The sequence below is a fragment of the Cavia porcellus genome, unplaced genomic scaffold (genome assembly GCF_034190915.1).
Source record: "Cavia porcellus strain 051 isolate PalLab524CR breed Dunkin Hartley unplaced genomic scaffold, mCavPor4.1 scaffold_6, whole genome shotgun sequence".
Classification (NCBI taxonomy): domain Eukaryota; kingdom Metazoa; phylum Chordata; class Mammalia; order Rodentia; family Caviidae; genus Cavia; species Cavia porcellus.
This window is the reverse complement of record NW_026947489.1, coordinates 61,227,363-61,243,065: the sequence shown is the minus strand read 5'-3', so window position 1 is coordinate 61,243,065 and position 15,703 is coordinate 61,227,363. Positions and strand designations below refer to the sequence as shown.

Here is a 15,703-nt window from a genome sequence, read left to right as displayed (position 1 = left end):
ACCTAGCCCAGCTCATGGGAGTCCTGGCAGTCATTACTTCCCACCACTCTGTCATTCATCCTCAAGCCACTCACTCCCCTCATGGAGAATCAATAAAACTGGGAGTGGGCTCTGGGTATGGCCTCTGTTCAGGTGACCCAGCATCTTGGCCGGACTTAGGGCCCCTTGGCTCTCCACAACTGTATATATGTCTTAGTGTCTTTTATTTTTACCTTGGGTCGCACTGGAAGTGGTCGATTGGAACTCAGTAGAATTCCAGTAACTTCTCCTTGGGATTACAAATCTAAACCTTCCTGACTGAGATGGGGACAGGAAAGGGCTCTCTACACAAGCTGGGAGCTAATGGGCACCAGTATATCTCTGGAGAAAAGGGACCAAATATAAAGTCAAAGCAGTGACATCAGTGAGCCTAAGTCTGTTCTTCTGTAGAACTGGAGACAGAATCTCAGACCTCCCACATGCAAGGCAGGTGCTCTGCTGGAGCCACCCCTGTCCCATGAGCCCAACACAGAGGCACACGATGGTATGGCCCAGCACCATGCCCGGGACCTTCGATAGGAAAGGAACCCTCTGACACCTACTGCAGACATAGCTCACCCACTGGCTCTGGAGACTGAACAAGAAGGCGTGAGAGTAAGCCTATTATCTATCATCCTGTCTTCCCATATCTTATCTTTTCTGTGCAAAGCTTCAGCTAATATATGACAGAAGTTAAACTTGACTATTTGGCTGCTTCACAGGAGACCCAGAAGCAAAGCTGGCAAGGACCACACATACCCACCAGCAGCACCAGGACAGGAGTGGCTGAGCTTGGGGAGCTCATGGGCTGGACTTCCTTGTGGGTCCCAGGAAGCTGGCACGTGATGGTATATAGGCAGGGCTGATGCCAAAATGGAAATTCAAGTCTAGAATCTGAGGGAACTGCTACCAGATTATGAGACACACAAAGAATCAATCCAGCACCTCCTCTAATAAAAGTCTAAGGTGAAACAGAGAGGGATGGAACTGGAAGATGGGGAGAGATTAAAGAGCTGCACTGACCATGCTGAAGGAGGAGGGCAGGCGAGTGGGGAGAAAGGGAGAAATGGGAAATGTGAAAGGGAAGGGCCCAAGCACCGTTCCACTGGAAGTATGTGATGACACCCTGTCGTCTAGGTGCTGTGGAGAACCCATCATAGCTATTTTGCAGATTCCCAGTCTCTTTTGGGAGCAACCAATCTTCCTGGTGGGTCAGATACACTCACATGGAGGCCTAATCCTGAGAGCGAAGCATGCACTCCTGCCACGCTTCCAACCCAGTGTCAGGCGACTGGCTTGCAGAGCCGGCAGTTTTGGTTGGTGATGGTGATGAGTCCTGGCGGCTCTGAACTGACTTGTCTCCTCATTCTTTCTCTAAGCTGCACAGAATCCTACACACGTGGCAGCACGACCTGCACATCCGCACTGAGGTGTCGCCTCAGCATTTTACAAGGGTTTAATGACTCACCTGGGTACAGTCAAGCCCACTACTGCACAAACTACCTGCAGGCTAAACGTGTGCCCACTAAGTGTGGACTGCTGCAGCACCAGTCACCCAATGGTCCCTTGAGCCTCAGGAGATGAAGGCCACCTGTGCAAGCTGTGAGAATGGTGACTCTTGCTCTCTGTTCCAGCAGGGATCAGCTGGCCCCTAACCTGCTCTCTCCCGGCCTGCCATGTGCAGACTTCAGGGATGTCCGGCTAAAGTTCTCACTGCACGTGCAGGAAGGCAGAGCCCAGGTGGTGACCCCCAAGTGCTGTGACCAGAGGAGTAGGGCATACTTCACCTAAAAGCCACCAGAGGGCAGGCGTGGCAGTGCACACCTGTCATCCTAGCATCCCAGGAGGCTGAATCATGAGGACTATCAAGTTTGAGCCCATCCTAGACAACTCAGTAATTTAACATGATCCAGTCTCAAAATACAAAATAAAAGGGTGGGGACGTAGCTCCCTGAGAAGGCCCTGGGCTTACGCTCTGGCACAGCAAAACAAAAATGATAAAAACGTAACGATCACAATAGGAGAGACTATAGATATTCCTCTTCCTACAGCCAACTACATTTTCCCCTTTTTTTTTTTTTTTTTTTTTTTTTTGGTCTTTTTCCTTTTTTATCGGTACTGGGGATCGAACTAGGACTACCTGCTTCCAAGGCAGGCGCTTATGCCGCTGAGCTAAATCCCCAGCCCCTCATTTTCCCATTTTTTATAATAAAAACATCAATTTTGTTTTTGTAAGAAAAGCTTAGCAACCTCAGATGCACTGGCTGCCTTCTATTTGGGGTATGCTGGAAAGAGGAAACTGAGCAAGGCTTGCCTGATGCGGAACGGGACACAGAGGGTGGTCACAAAGTGTATGGGTACCCCGTGGCCAGACTGCACTCCATCAGTCCCAGCTCACCTCTGCCTGGCATTTACCATGTGTGTTATGACGAGACCAAAGCTGAGAGGGCGCAGCTCCCAAAGTGCTGCAGAACAGAAACACTTCTTCCCACCTTGTCAGCCTCTTACTGCTGCACACAGCCTTCATTAGGAAATGCATGTGGGAATAACGTGGGATCGACGACCTCTTCTAATCACAGCTTCCACGTACTCTGTCAGAGAGTGTTAGCACACAGACCCAGGAGAACCAGAGGGAACAAGCTGCATTTATTCTCAGTGTTCTGAGCACAAGAAGCAACAGTTTTCTCCAATGCCTGAGTGAACTGAAATGGAGCTGCCACTTGTGTGAGGTGGCAAAGGACCCTGGACAGCACCAGTGTTTCCAGCAAAGGTACTGGCATGCAGAAGCTGACGCATACCTTGCAGTGAGACACCTTACTTTTTCCATTGCTGAGAAAAACATCTGAGGCCCAAAGTTAAGGGAGGAAAGATTTATTTGGCTTACAGTTTGTATAGGTTTCAGTTCGTAGTTGGCTGGCTCCAAGGAATGGCAAAGGAACATCACCAGAGACAGAGTGGTCCCTGGCAGGAAGAAGGCAGCAAAACCAGCAAGGGACAAAACAAGCCTTTCCATGCCTTATAATGTATGCCCTGATCTCAGGCTGCTGGGGTCAGGGCACTGCCAAACTAATCAGTGGATTTTTTTTCTTTTTGAGGAATAGTATTGCTAAGTAATGCAGGTCAGCCTTGACCTCCAACTGATCCTTCTGTCTTGGTCTCCTGAGTTCTAAGATTACATGCATGAACCACCACGCTCAGCTTCAATCACTGGATTGATTTAGCAATCACTCACCCTGAATCCTAGCATTATAACATGAATCCAGCACACATTCTAGATGCAGCCACTTCTGAAAAGTCCCACCACCTACAACTACATGAGGCTTTAGAGGAACATATAAACACAAGTTGTAACAACATTGCATTTCAGTGTTTTCTTCATAGTGCAAACCATCTCCTACTTGAGTCTCAAGAGTGAAAAAATGAAGTTCTTTGCTGCAATCTTGTTCCAGTGCATAATAAAACACAGCACAATGGGAATTTGCATTAATTCAGAGAAATATCAGCAATTTGTTACATGGCCTGTGGAAACTTAACAATTTTTTACAACTTTTTTTTTTGTCTGAAACAATCACATTTATCAAACATATTAACGTTTAACTAGCTTTAGTAGATGCCATCCTTCTTCAATAGTCTGGCCCTACAGAACCCTCTAACATTCAGTCGAAGCATACCTGCCTGCCTGCCTGGGCCAACTGCACCCGCCAAACCGTAAGGGCCTTCTGCACCCACCTGGGTGGAGAGACTGTGCCGGAGACACAAGAGACAGCTGCCATCAGTGTAGCATGTTCCTAAAGATCTGTAGGACGTGACAGCGTGCAGCAGAATGCCACCAGGGACTTAACTCAGTGGGCCTGACAGGTCTGGGAAACGTCTCCAGACTCTGTCCCTCTTCTGTGGCCTCATCCATGCTAGCCAAACAGCCCTGCTCTAACAAGACCACTGCAACTGCTGCTATGGACCATACCAGCACCATATACAAAGGTATTCAGAGTTAATATACACAACCAAATGGAATGTGATCATTTCATGATAGTTTTTAAGACTGTTCCTACTTCGGGGGGCTGGGGATTTAGCTCAGTGGCATAAGTGCCTGCCTTAGAAGCAGGCAGTCCTGAGTTCGATCCCTGGTACCGATAAAAGACAAACAAAAAAAAGAAAGAAAGAAAGAAAAAAAAAGACTGTTCCCACTTCTTTCTGCTGCCCCAAGACAGAGTCTTACTATGGAATTCAGGCTGGCCTTGAACAATGCAGCCCAGGATAGTGGAACTCATGGTGACCCAATCTTGATTCAGTCTCCTGAGTCAAGGATCACAGAAGTGCACTACCATGCCCAGCAAGACTGTTCCTGTATTTGCGAACTATGTGCTGAACTACTTAGGAAATACAAATGACGTATGACAAGCGTGTGTCACTATGAATGCAGAGAATGGTGGACCAAGTACATTGGGTCAGAAGTCAACACTGGTCACAGTGGGCGCAGAAGTTCTCCACCCAAATCTCCAAACTTTTCTGCTTTTTTGAGAGAATTTCTATGCAGAAAGCTAAAAAGTTAACTTCACTCATCAAAATATAGCTTAGTTAAAGGTAAATGTGTATTTGTGAGGTTCACAGCAACATACACTGTTAACTTCAGTTGCTATTTTCCTACATTATATATACACCAATATACACTTCAAGGTTCTTTTGGTGATGATGGGGCTTCACTATGTGACCCTGTGGTGTAAGTTCCTGCTACACATCCCCTGCCACAGTCAGTATACTTCAATTTGTTACCTGCCCAGGTGATAGTTATGGTTACAGTTCCTGTTACTTTTGTTTTTTAGAAATAGCTGGTCAATGTGGTGCATAGCTGGTCACTATGATGCATATTATAAGAATCAATCCCCAACTGACAAGCCATTCAGTCTCTGTACATCCTGGTTACTTTTCCCATATAAGCTCTAGACCATCAGTGATCAGGGCCTGATATTTTGGGAATGATTCCAATCAGTGCCCATCACTGTAAATAAATCTGCTTCCAAATTCTGGCTGTCATTTTGCTGTTTGCTGTTGCATCTGCTGCACTTGGCAGGAAGACCAACCATACTGACCTCTTTGATCACTGGGCGTGGCCCTCTCGGATGGAGCAAGGACTTCTCCAGGTCCCAATGGGAAGGCTCATCTTTGAGATTTCTCAAGTCCCCTCAGAGGTCTGGAAGAGGATTCCTAGCTCCCCACTTGAGTGGCTGATGTCAGACCCCAAAGGGAAGAGGACGCAATCTGTCTCTGTCTGCCTGCCTGCTTGTTTTAAGACCCCTGGGGGCACCTCAGTTAGTCTGTCTGTCAGTCTTGCTCAAGAAGGGGAGTTTGATCAACTTTCATTAGTCAGGACCACCCTCAAGGGAAGGGGGTGGAATGTTGATCCTCTGAGTGCCTGCTGAATGAATGTGTGAGTGAGTGGAATGGACAGTGTAAGAACAGGCTGCTTTGTCTGCACTGGGACTGGGAAGTGCTGGTCCCGGCAGCTTAGAAGGGCTGCTGCCTGTGCTTCTGTGGTAGTCAATATATGGCGTAACAGAGGCTTCACATACCACTTAGCTGTTGGGCCTGGATGGATAGGACACACTGAGCTCTACAAATTAGGCCCCTGAAAGTCAGCGGCAAACCTGGGACTTTCCTAGTAGACAACGGAACAGAACTCTCTTCGGGGCTGGGGATTTAGCTCAGCAGCATAAGCACCTGCCATACAAGCAGGTGGTTGTGAGTTCCATCCCCGGGATCGATAAAAATGAAAAAGACAAAAAAAAAAAAAAAAAAAAAAAAAAAGAACTCTGCCTTCAAAAGTTCCCTCTATCAAAAAGTTACCATCACCAGCGCAACTGGGACTCCTGTCTCTCACCCCTTCTGCCAGGCACAAACTTTCAGCATGGAAGACTCATCAAGCTAATCAGCCTCTCTGCTGTTTGTTTCCCTGCACTTTCAACTTTGGTCCCCAAGAGGAAGCTTGCTAGCTGCCCAGGTAGTAGTTACGGTTACTATTCCTGTTACTTTCCTTTCTGAGAAACACCTGGTCACTGTGATGCATACTATAAGAACCAATCCCCATCTGACGAGTCATTCTGTGTCTGTACTTTATGCTTGAGTACCCTATATAGGCCTGCCTATCGACATAAATAAATCTGCCTCAAATTCTGGCTACTGTTTTGGTGTTTCTGCTTGCCACTGTAGTCTTGGCTGGCCTCACACTGAAGGCAATCATCCTACCTCAGCCTCTCAAGAGCTGGGATTACAAATGTGTGCTGCTATGCCTAGTTAAGGAAGAATACTACTTTCTTTTATCTTCTTGAGACAGAGTCTTGCTATGCAGTTCAGGCTGGCCATGTGCTCACTTGTTAGCCCAGGCTGTTCTCAAACTTGCAACAATCCTTCAGCCTCAGCCTCCTGAGTGTGCTACCATGTCCAGATTGAATACTACGTTTTAATTTACAATGGATACAGGACATATTAAATACCCCTCAAGCAATTTAATTGCTAAAAATAAACCAAGACATGAGATTGACAATAATTTTTAGAAAAAAATAAAGCTAAGTAACACAAAATAAGTAAGAGGACAGAAAGTTACTTCTGTTCAGGCAGACCTTCTGGACATGGGGCAGAGGTCAGGGAGTGGGGAGGGAAGAGAAAAGCAGTTAAAAGGATTGGAAATGACTGAAATATGTTGTATGCACATGTAAGCTCCCCAAAATGAACATCGCTAGCATGCACTGCAGACATGCACTAATGAAATGACTTCTGCTCACATACACCAGACCAACATTTTCAGGGCATGGCAAAAACAGTTTCTTTAAGAGGCACTGAGTTTGGGACACAAAGGGTCTGTCTTCTAGATCATCCCTCCCTTCACAGATGTGCTCCAGGCAGCCTAGACCAAAGCATACAGGTACTGCACCAATGCCAGAGGACAGTGTCAGCTATGTATCAGGTCTTGGGTTTGATGCCCAGTACTGCACCGCTACTCACCAAAAAAGTATCACAAGGAAGCACCAGTACTGTGACACACAGACCACAGCTAGTCAGAATTTGTTTTTTAAAAGAAAACAGCAGCATGAGGTCCTGAGCTTGATTCCTGGTTCATTTAAAAAAAAAAAAAAAAAAAAAAAAAAAAAAAAAAGCCATGATATTGTGTACCTTAAAGCCCAGGAGAGGAGGCCGCGAGCAGCTTGTTACAAACTTGAGCAACTTGCGCTTTTCTTCATCAGTGAAACCTTCCACAACTCTCCAGAAGATTTTGATCACAGGATGATCAGCAGAATAGCCTCCTGTGACAGAACAAGCACATATTTTATTAAAAATACACGCAAGAGCAGGTTTCTCTCAATGACCCTAAGGCAATGAACTGATATTCCTATGCCTTGTGGTGGTGAGGCAGGGAGCTGGGGTGAGGATGGGATTGATTCTCTAGGACACCTGACCCCAGTCTCCAGGAGGTGACAGTCACAGCTGGTTACTGGGCTCGAGGCCATCGGTAGGGAAGACGGTCCCTCAAGGCACCTGGTTTTTAAGAACTATGTTAGTTAGAAATCAACACCACTATTGAGCATACCCTCAACAAATACAGCTTTATCTGTGGTCAACACAGCTAAAAAACAGACATTGGGGTTTTTATATTCTAGTACAGCTACATATTGGCTCACTATGGTCTTGGTAGTTATGTTAATTTTATCACCTCTCTGATAATAAGGGAAAGACCATGGCCAATGATCAGCTCCACAAGTGATTAGAACACTGTTCTAAAATGTAGTATCTGCTACTTACAGCTTTTAATCTCCTTAAGTGCTTCTTAAAACTAAAATAATTGCTATCTATTGTTCCCCCATTGTTAATACACAACAGAAATAACATCAATAAAATATCCTAAGTGCATTAATTGGCACCAAAATGAATGATAATATTTTAGTCCTATTTACTGGAATAGCTAAGACCATTAAAGGTATAAGCTTTCAGTGCACACAGGGTAATGCAAACACCAGTGACAATTTCTTGGCAAAGGGAAGGTCAGACTGATTTCATTTTCTCAAACTTACGACTTGATGGTAGTGACAATGTGACCTTAGGTGTTATTTGCCTTCACATAAAAATTACAGTTTACAACAATACAGATTAACTACACATACACATAAATACACACACACATACACACAAAGTGACTTTTTTAAAAAACAAATTGAGACTTGTACAATCATTTATACAGTCCAGGTTTAGATATTTTTCCTCAGAGATCCTACTTTTACCCTGCAGGCACCACTGACCCTCCATCTCTGCAAATCTGCTTTCCGGGTGTTTCATATACAGTGTTCCATGTAACAGGAGAACATGGATAGTTTTTCTTTCTTCTTATTGTGGTAAAATCCAGAACATAAAATTTACCCTTTCAATGAGGGTGGTTAAGTGTACAACTCAAAGGTGCTGCCTCCATTCACGTCCATTCTCATAGGAACTCTTACTCCAGGCAGAAACTTGTCCCTCCTCTCTCTCCAGCCCTGTGGGGTCTCCACGTTACCGTAGAGCACAAGGATTTAACACTCCAAGTGACTTACACACACTGCATCACCTAACTCCTGTCCTTTTGTGTCTGGCCTGTTTTGCCTAGCACTGTTTTTCAGTCATTCACAGTACCAGAACTTCCTCCTATCTAAGATTCATGAACCTAATGTACATTTATCTGTTTATCCATTGGGTCTTTTGGCCATGGTGCTAGGCAATGCTTCTAGGAACAAGATGAGCTGGCGTTTCTTAGACACAGAGGTAGAGTTGCCGGATTAGAGAATTCTATTTTTTTTTTTTCTATACATTTTCTTTAGTGAAAGAATTCTGTTTAGGGTTTTCCCCTCTTACATTTCCCCTTTTTCTTTTCTTTTTTTTTATCAGTACCAGGGATTGAACTCACGCCTGTGTGCTTGCAAGGCAGGCGCTTATGCCACTGAGCTAAATCCCCAGCCCCTTTTCCTTTTGAGACACGGTCTTGCTTTGCAGTTCAGGCTGGACCTGAGCTCACTATGTGGCCCAGACTGCCCTGGATCACATGGTAATCCTCCTGCTGCAACCTGAGTGCTGGGACTTTTCTCTATCTTTTTATGAGGGTATGTGTAGGGTACTGGGGGAATTGAACCCAGGGTGTTTGCAGTGAGCTACTCTAAGTCCTTTTTTTGAGACAGTGTCTCAGCTGCTAAATTGCCCAGTATGGGCTTAAACTCCTGATTCTCCTGCCTCGGGCTCCCACAGTACTATGATTATGGATGTATATGACCACACATGGCTCTCCCCACCCATACCAGGGATCCAACTCAGGACCTCATGCCTGCCAGGGAGGTGCTCATGCCCCTGAACCAAATCCTCGGCCCTCTTTTTTTTCCATGTGGTGCTAGGGACTAATTCCAGGGCCTTGTGCACATGAGGCAAGTGCTTTGCCATTCGGCTACACCCAAGACCACATTGAGGTTGTAGCAGGTCCAAACTGCTTTCCAAGGCCAGCATGGTGGTACAGTCCTGTAATCCCAGCAATTGGAAGGCTGAGGTAGGAGGATTGCTGACAGTTTGAGGTCATCCTGGGCTACAACAAGAGTTCAAGGCCAGCCTGAACTTCATAGTGAAATCCTATCTCAAAAAGACAAAAACAAAATATCACAACAAAAAACTGATTTCCCTAGCAGCTGCACCACTTATGATCCCACAGCCATGACTAAGGGTTCCACTTTCTACACCTCCTTTAGCACTACCATTTCACATTCAGTAACAGCCACCCTCAGTGTAAATGGGAGCTTGCTAGTTTTGATTTGACATGCTTTGTCCTGATGATTAGCAATGCTGAGTATCTTTACTGTCCATATTTTTGGAGGTATGTCTATTGAAGCTCCTACCCAGCCATACCCCTTCTAGTGGAGATGGGCTTTTGCTATCTAGTCCATTCTATTCTTGAACTTTTAAGACTCCTGCCTCAACCTTCTAAATGTTGGGATTACAGCAAGAGCCAGCTCTTTTCCCATTTTTATTTTTTGCTTTTCTTGAGACAGGATCTCACCATGTAGTACAGGATGGCCATGAACTCATGGCAATGTTCCTGTTTCAGTTTGCCAAGTGCTGGGGTTACAGGTGTGTGGCATTACACCCGGCTAAATTCTGGGCACCAGCTCCTTACTGTACATGTAATTTCCAAATATCTTCTCTCTGTCTGTAGGCTATTGCTTCACTCTGTTATTTAACTCTGATGAAGTCAGAGATGAAGTCAGTTTCTTTTATTGCACATAAAGTTTGATGTCATACCTAAGAATTCATTGTCAAATCCAAATCACCAAGGTTTATTGTTTTCTCTTATACAAGTTATGATTTTAGCTTTGAGTTACTTGTGTCTATGGTATAAGATGGGAACAGCGTCATTCTTTGCACAAATCAAATCATTCTACATGCAGCCTTCTCTGAGGCTCCACCCTCTGTACTGACACCAGTCAAGTGTTCTATCTCCTCTACAAAGTTGCTAACACTCAAGGTCAACTGTCAGACTGCATCCACTCCAGACCCATTCATAGCACCCTAAACTACTGGTGCTAATCACCCACTCATGGGCTTCCCTGCTTCCTGTCCATTTACACATCTTCCTAAACAAAGGCCTTCGTAATATTTTTGCCCTTATGCTTTAGTGGGGTTGATTTATTACTGAATCACAAGTGTTCTTCATCTATTGTAAATGCAAGTCTCTCGCCAGACATGTAACTTGAAATTATTCTCTGCCAATGTGTTTTTCTTGTGGTATCTTTTCGAACACAAAGTTTTTAACTTTCATTAAAAAATATCTGATGTAGCCAAAGTCATGAAGATTTTGTTCTTCTTGGAAATTGTGGATCTCTAGCTCTTTTGGGATTTGGTGTGAAATACATGTAGATTATCCCAGCAGCAACTGAACTATCATGGGAGTTCTGCTGAAAAGCCAGCGGATCATAAATACACAGTAACTCTAATTCTGTTCCACTCATCATATGCTGTCCCTCTGCCAATACCACACTGTCTTGATTACTATGGCTTTACAGTAAGTTTTAAATCAGAAAGTAAGTTTTTAAATTTTGCTTTTCTACAAAATTGTCTTGGCTACCCTTGACCCTTTATGTTTCCAAGTAAATTTTAAAATTAACTTTGTTGATTTCTACAAAAAGCTTTCCTGGGATTTTGGCAGGAACTGGACTGAATTTACAGATCAATTTGAAAAGAATTACCATTTAACAACACTAAGTTTCCATATGAAAATAAATTCTCCATTTATTTCAACGTCCTTGCACTTTTCTCAGTGGTCCTTTGCAGTCTTCAGTGCACAAGTCTGATACTAACATTGCTTAATTTTGTATTTTGTTCCTCTGGGTTCTTGCTGAGTGAAATTAGTGCTGTCTTGCACCCTGCTGTTCATTCCACATTAACCTGTAGCCTGTGATGTAATCCTGCAAAATGTGTTCAATTTTGGGCATTCAATTTTGTTGTATTTTTTTCATCAAGTTGTCTGTGATAAAATCTTTGCTTTTCTTACTCTTATGGAAACCTGGATGCTCTTCATTTTCACTCTGCCCTCTCTGTTCACTGACTGAGCGTCCTGGGTGAGGATGACAATGCTCAGGCTTTCCCTGTTTCCGAGGTCTACCCAGAGCACATGTGATGTGCTCGGGGGCCTCAAGAAAGCTCCCTATTCACGGAGACAGTGCTCATACCACCAGTGTGTTGCGGGATGCTAACAGAGTTGACCGTGTCACAGGGCCTTCTTTGATCACTAATACTTTGTTAGCTATACTATTCTGCTAATGCACTCCACTTGCTAATGCTGCTTCGGAAATATATCCCTCTGTTCACAAGGGATGCTCATTCCCAACTCTCTTTTTGCATACAGTATTTTTCTGCCGTTGACATCAGGCTGCTACTAAGCTTGCTGATGTCCTTACTCTCCAAGATATGTTTTCTAACTTAAAAATTACTTGAAAGAGATTTGAAAAGAAATTCAAGTGGTGTGGTAACACATATTTGTAATTCCAAACACTGGAAGCTAAGGCAGGAGAATTGCAAGTTCAAGGCCAATCAGGGCAACTGAGGCTCTGAATAAAACTTAAAGACTGAGGCTCAGCACTAGGGCACAGGTCTTATAAAGCCAGGATTTAACTCACAGTACTCCAACAGAAAAAAAGTGTATGTACTCATCTGGAAACATATAAAGGGAAGGGATCATATAATACAAACTGTTTCATGATCTGCTTTATTTCTGAATATATTTTAGGTATTTTTCTAAGAGATATAAAATACTTTAAAATGTCCAGGGCATATAACAAAAATAGGAATTAATAACTCATGTCATATCATTTTCAAAAATTTGTTTTACAGACAGGGTCTCATTATGTAGCGCAGGCAGGATTTAAATTTGCAGTGATCCTGCCTCAGCCTCTCCAGTAGATGGGGTCATATGTATGTGCCACCACACCTGGCAATAACATCACTTTTTGTTTTTTAGACAGGGCCTTCCTAGGTGGTCCAGAATGGCCTTGAACTTGTGGTGATCCCACTGCCTCAACTTCTTGAGTGCTCCAACATGGCCAGCATGAAATTTTTTTTTACCACTGATGTTAAATAAAAATTACAATATATACAAATGATGGAATATGATAGCAGAACATTGGCTAGCTTAGAATACCAGCATTAACGGTGATTTTTTTCTTTTGTTGCCAAGCATATATGAAGTTAATTACAAAAAAAACCTAAAAAATTTGGAAATAATCTCAAGACAGCAGCTGCACCTGAGCACCCCTCTGAGGTGGTCATCTGTGGCTCAAGGCAAACTGTAGCTGCCCCTGCAAACTCTCACTGGCCAGCCAGAACTCAGTGGGAAGTGGTTACTCAAGGCTTTTGCCTTGGGTGACTGATGTTTCCTTATCAATGCATTTAGAAATTTTCATGCATTTTGGATACAAGTTCTTCTGAAAACTTTCGTCCTATGTGTATTTTCACTTTTTTTTTTTTTAAAGTTTTTAATTGAAAATCAAAATTTAAAAAAAAGGTGCCTTGCAAGCAGCCAGTCGTGAGTTCGATGCCTGGTACCAATAAAAAACGAAAAAGACCAAAAAAAAAAAAAAAAGGAAGAAAAACAAATTTTCATGTGGTCCATTTCCAGTCTTTCACCAGTGTGCTTCTTTGTGGGCAAGGAGCAGCTAGCACTCTGTCCAGCCCCCCACCCACCCTGCGATTCATGTTTGGAGCTGGACACCCCATGCAGGGATGCAGACACACTACGCACTTGCTTGGGCCGGGCCCCACTTCCAGTTTAGTACTGCTGTGAAAGTGGTGATGCCTAGTGTGTGTGGCAGAGCAGCAGATGCAGAGCGGCGTGGAGGGCTGAGGTGCGAGATATGCCCTCGGTCTCTGGGGCTCTGAGACAGCCAGTCCTGGCCTGGAGAGACTGAAGACTCTCAGCAGGAACCTCCATCAGCACCCCACACCAGAGCTACTGAGTAACATACCTGAATAATTTGTGAAGGATTTCAGATCCTCCAGACTTATGGGAACTTGTGCACCAGAAATTAGTACCTGAAAAGGAGTTCAAATTGTAAGACTTGAGGTCACTAAGGGGTGGGAATGCAGGGCTACTGAGAACAGAACCCAGAGACCTGTGCTAGCACAAACTCTTTTTTTTTCAATCTTCATTCTTTTTTTATATACACATACACACACACACATATACACGTTGCTTCCTTCAGCTTCTCACGCTAATGAGACAATATATTTACACATGTGTGTCTCAAGTTTAGGCAGGAATTCTATCCCTGATCAATGAGCCACACACTCCCACACCATCTACGGTTTTATTTTTAAATTTTATTTTATTATTATTTTTAAGACATGCTTTCACTATGTAGTTTTGGCTGGTCTCAAACTCATAATCCTCCTGCTTCAGCCTTTCGAGTGCTAGAATCATAGGTGTGCATCACCTCCAGGCTAAGGTTTTATTTTGAGATAGGATTTCTAGAAATTGCCTAGGGTGCTTCACAGTTACATTTCTTTCTGCCTCTGCCTCTGCCTCTGCCTCGGAGGATCTGGAATTACAGCTATTACCATGCCTAGCCTGACAGAGATTTTAAGAAAGCTCTATTTTCCTGAGACAACTGTGTCCCCAAGTCAGTAGGCAGAGTACCTGAATTTCCTGCTGATCAAACATTCGCAGCCACTCCAGGCTGACGACATTGGCCAGGCCCTGTCGGAACGCCAGGCAGTGCGGGCGGATTTGCTTGTTCAACCTGTAGTCAGCTACCAGATGGATATAGGCAATGCGGTTGGCACTGGTCACAGGGATATCTTTTCCACCAAATTTTAATTCAACCACCTGTGAGTAGAAAGCACGGGTCATCAAAATCCTGAGTCTGATAGGGCACACACAAAATCAAGAATCCATCCAAACACAAACGCATACAACCAATGCAACCACTGCAAATAAATTCAAAAGATGAATCTGGGCCTCGGTTCTCCTAGGTTCTCCACTTATTCCACTTTTAAGATTGTCAAGCACCCCTGCCTTCTCTGAAATATCGGGGATGGTAAGGCAACATCATCACAGCAATTCCTTTTTTTAAAAAGTGAGAAATCGGGGCTGGGGATTTAGCTCAGTGGCATAAGCGCCTGCATTGTAAGCAGGCAGTCGTGAGTTCGATCCCTGGTACCGATAAAAACGAAAAAGACAAAAAAAAAAAAAGTGAGAAATCACGAAGAGAAAAGAGAACCAAAGGATCATTGCAAGTGAGAACAAAATAAAGGGATTCCTTCTGGAGAAAATATCCTGGAAGGAATTAAGGAGGTTGTGACGTGAGTACGGACACTTGCAGCATTCTCCACACTTCACGTTTCTGGAATGCCATTATAGCTGAAGGCATCTGAATCATGCCTCAAGGGCTAGTGGCAGAGGTAACTGATGAGCTGGTGCTTAACATGCTGCTTCTCAGGACACAGTCACGCTCACAGAGAATGTGGATCTGAAACAGGGCTCAGGAAATCCGTGAGCATCGTGGTAGTGTGTGGAAAAAAGGCGGAAATACTGCTGCATGGACTCCAGCTCTTGGGTGAGGCATGGCCACCAAACTCCACCACAGCCCTAATTTTCCTCAACAGTAATATGGTACGATCAGTCTTGTCTACCTTGGAATTGCTCTGATTACATGTAGTTGTATACACAAACATTAGCAAACAACCTCAGATTGTAGCAAATACAGAAACATTATTAAAAGAGTATTTTAAGAACTCTTTGTTGGCTCCATGAGGGAGCATTTGCCTAACATGCATGAAGATCCAAGTTTGACCTCTGATATAAAAGAACTGCATTCCTGACGCTGCATGAAGAAAAATGTATGCTGTGGATGAAGAGCATATAAAAGAAACAAAGTAAATGAGCATAGACTGTGGGTATCCATCTAACAAAGGCACTGTTAAATGGACACCACACAGCAGCCCAATATAGTCTCCAGGTGCCTGCTAAGTAGCTGGCTGTAGAGACTCTCAGATCTTAGCTTGTGGGAGGATTAGTGCTGCACCGTCCAGCTCCCAAAGGCTTCAAGCCTCCTATAGCCTTCTATGGCCAGAATAACTAGCTCCCACCATGCTGTGGGGCAATCACTTTCACATCCCAGTTTTTAACCACTTT

At 44.1% G+C, this 15,703-nt stretch overlaps 1 protein-coding gene across 7 annotated transcripts in view; it reads right to left on the bottom strand.

Annotated features, from left to right (window-relative positions):
• Ube3c (ubiquitin protein ligase E3C) overlaps nucleotides 1-15,703 on the bottom strand; it is a 136,732-nt gene that overhangs the window by 49,373 nt on the left and 71,656 nt on the right. For all 7 annotated transcript variants that reach the window (XM_063250842.1, XM_063250840.1, XM_063250839.1 and 4 more), the window contains 3 exons: nucleotides 14,207-14,395; nucleotides 13,536-13,602; nucleotides 7,186-7,316 (listed from right to left, as the gene is read on the bottom strand). In XM_063250842.1, the coding sequence (XP_063106912.1) occupies nucleotides 7,186-7,316; nucleotides 13,536-13,602; nucleotides 14,207-14,395 (387 nt within the window). The remainder of the gene's footprint in view (nucleotides 1-7,185; nucleotides 7,317-13,535; nucleotides 13,603-14,206; nucleotides 14,396-15,703) is intronic.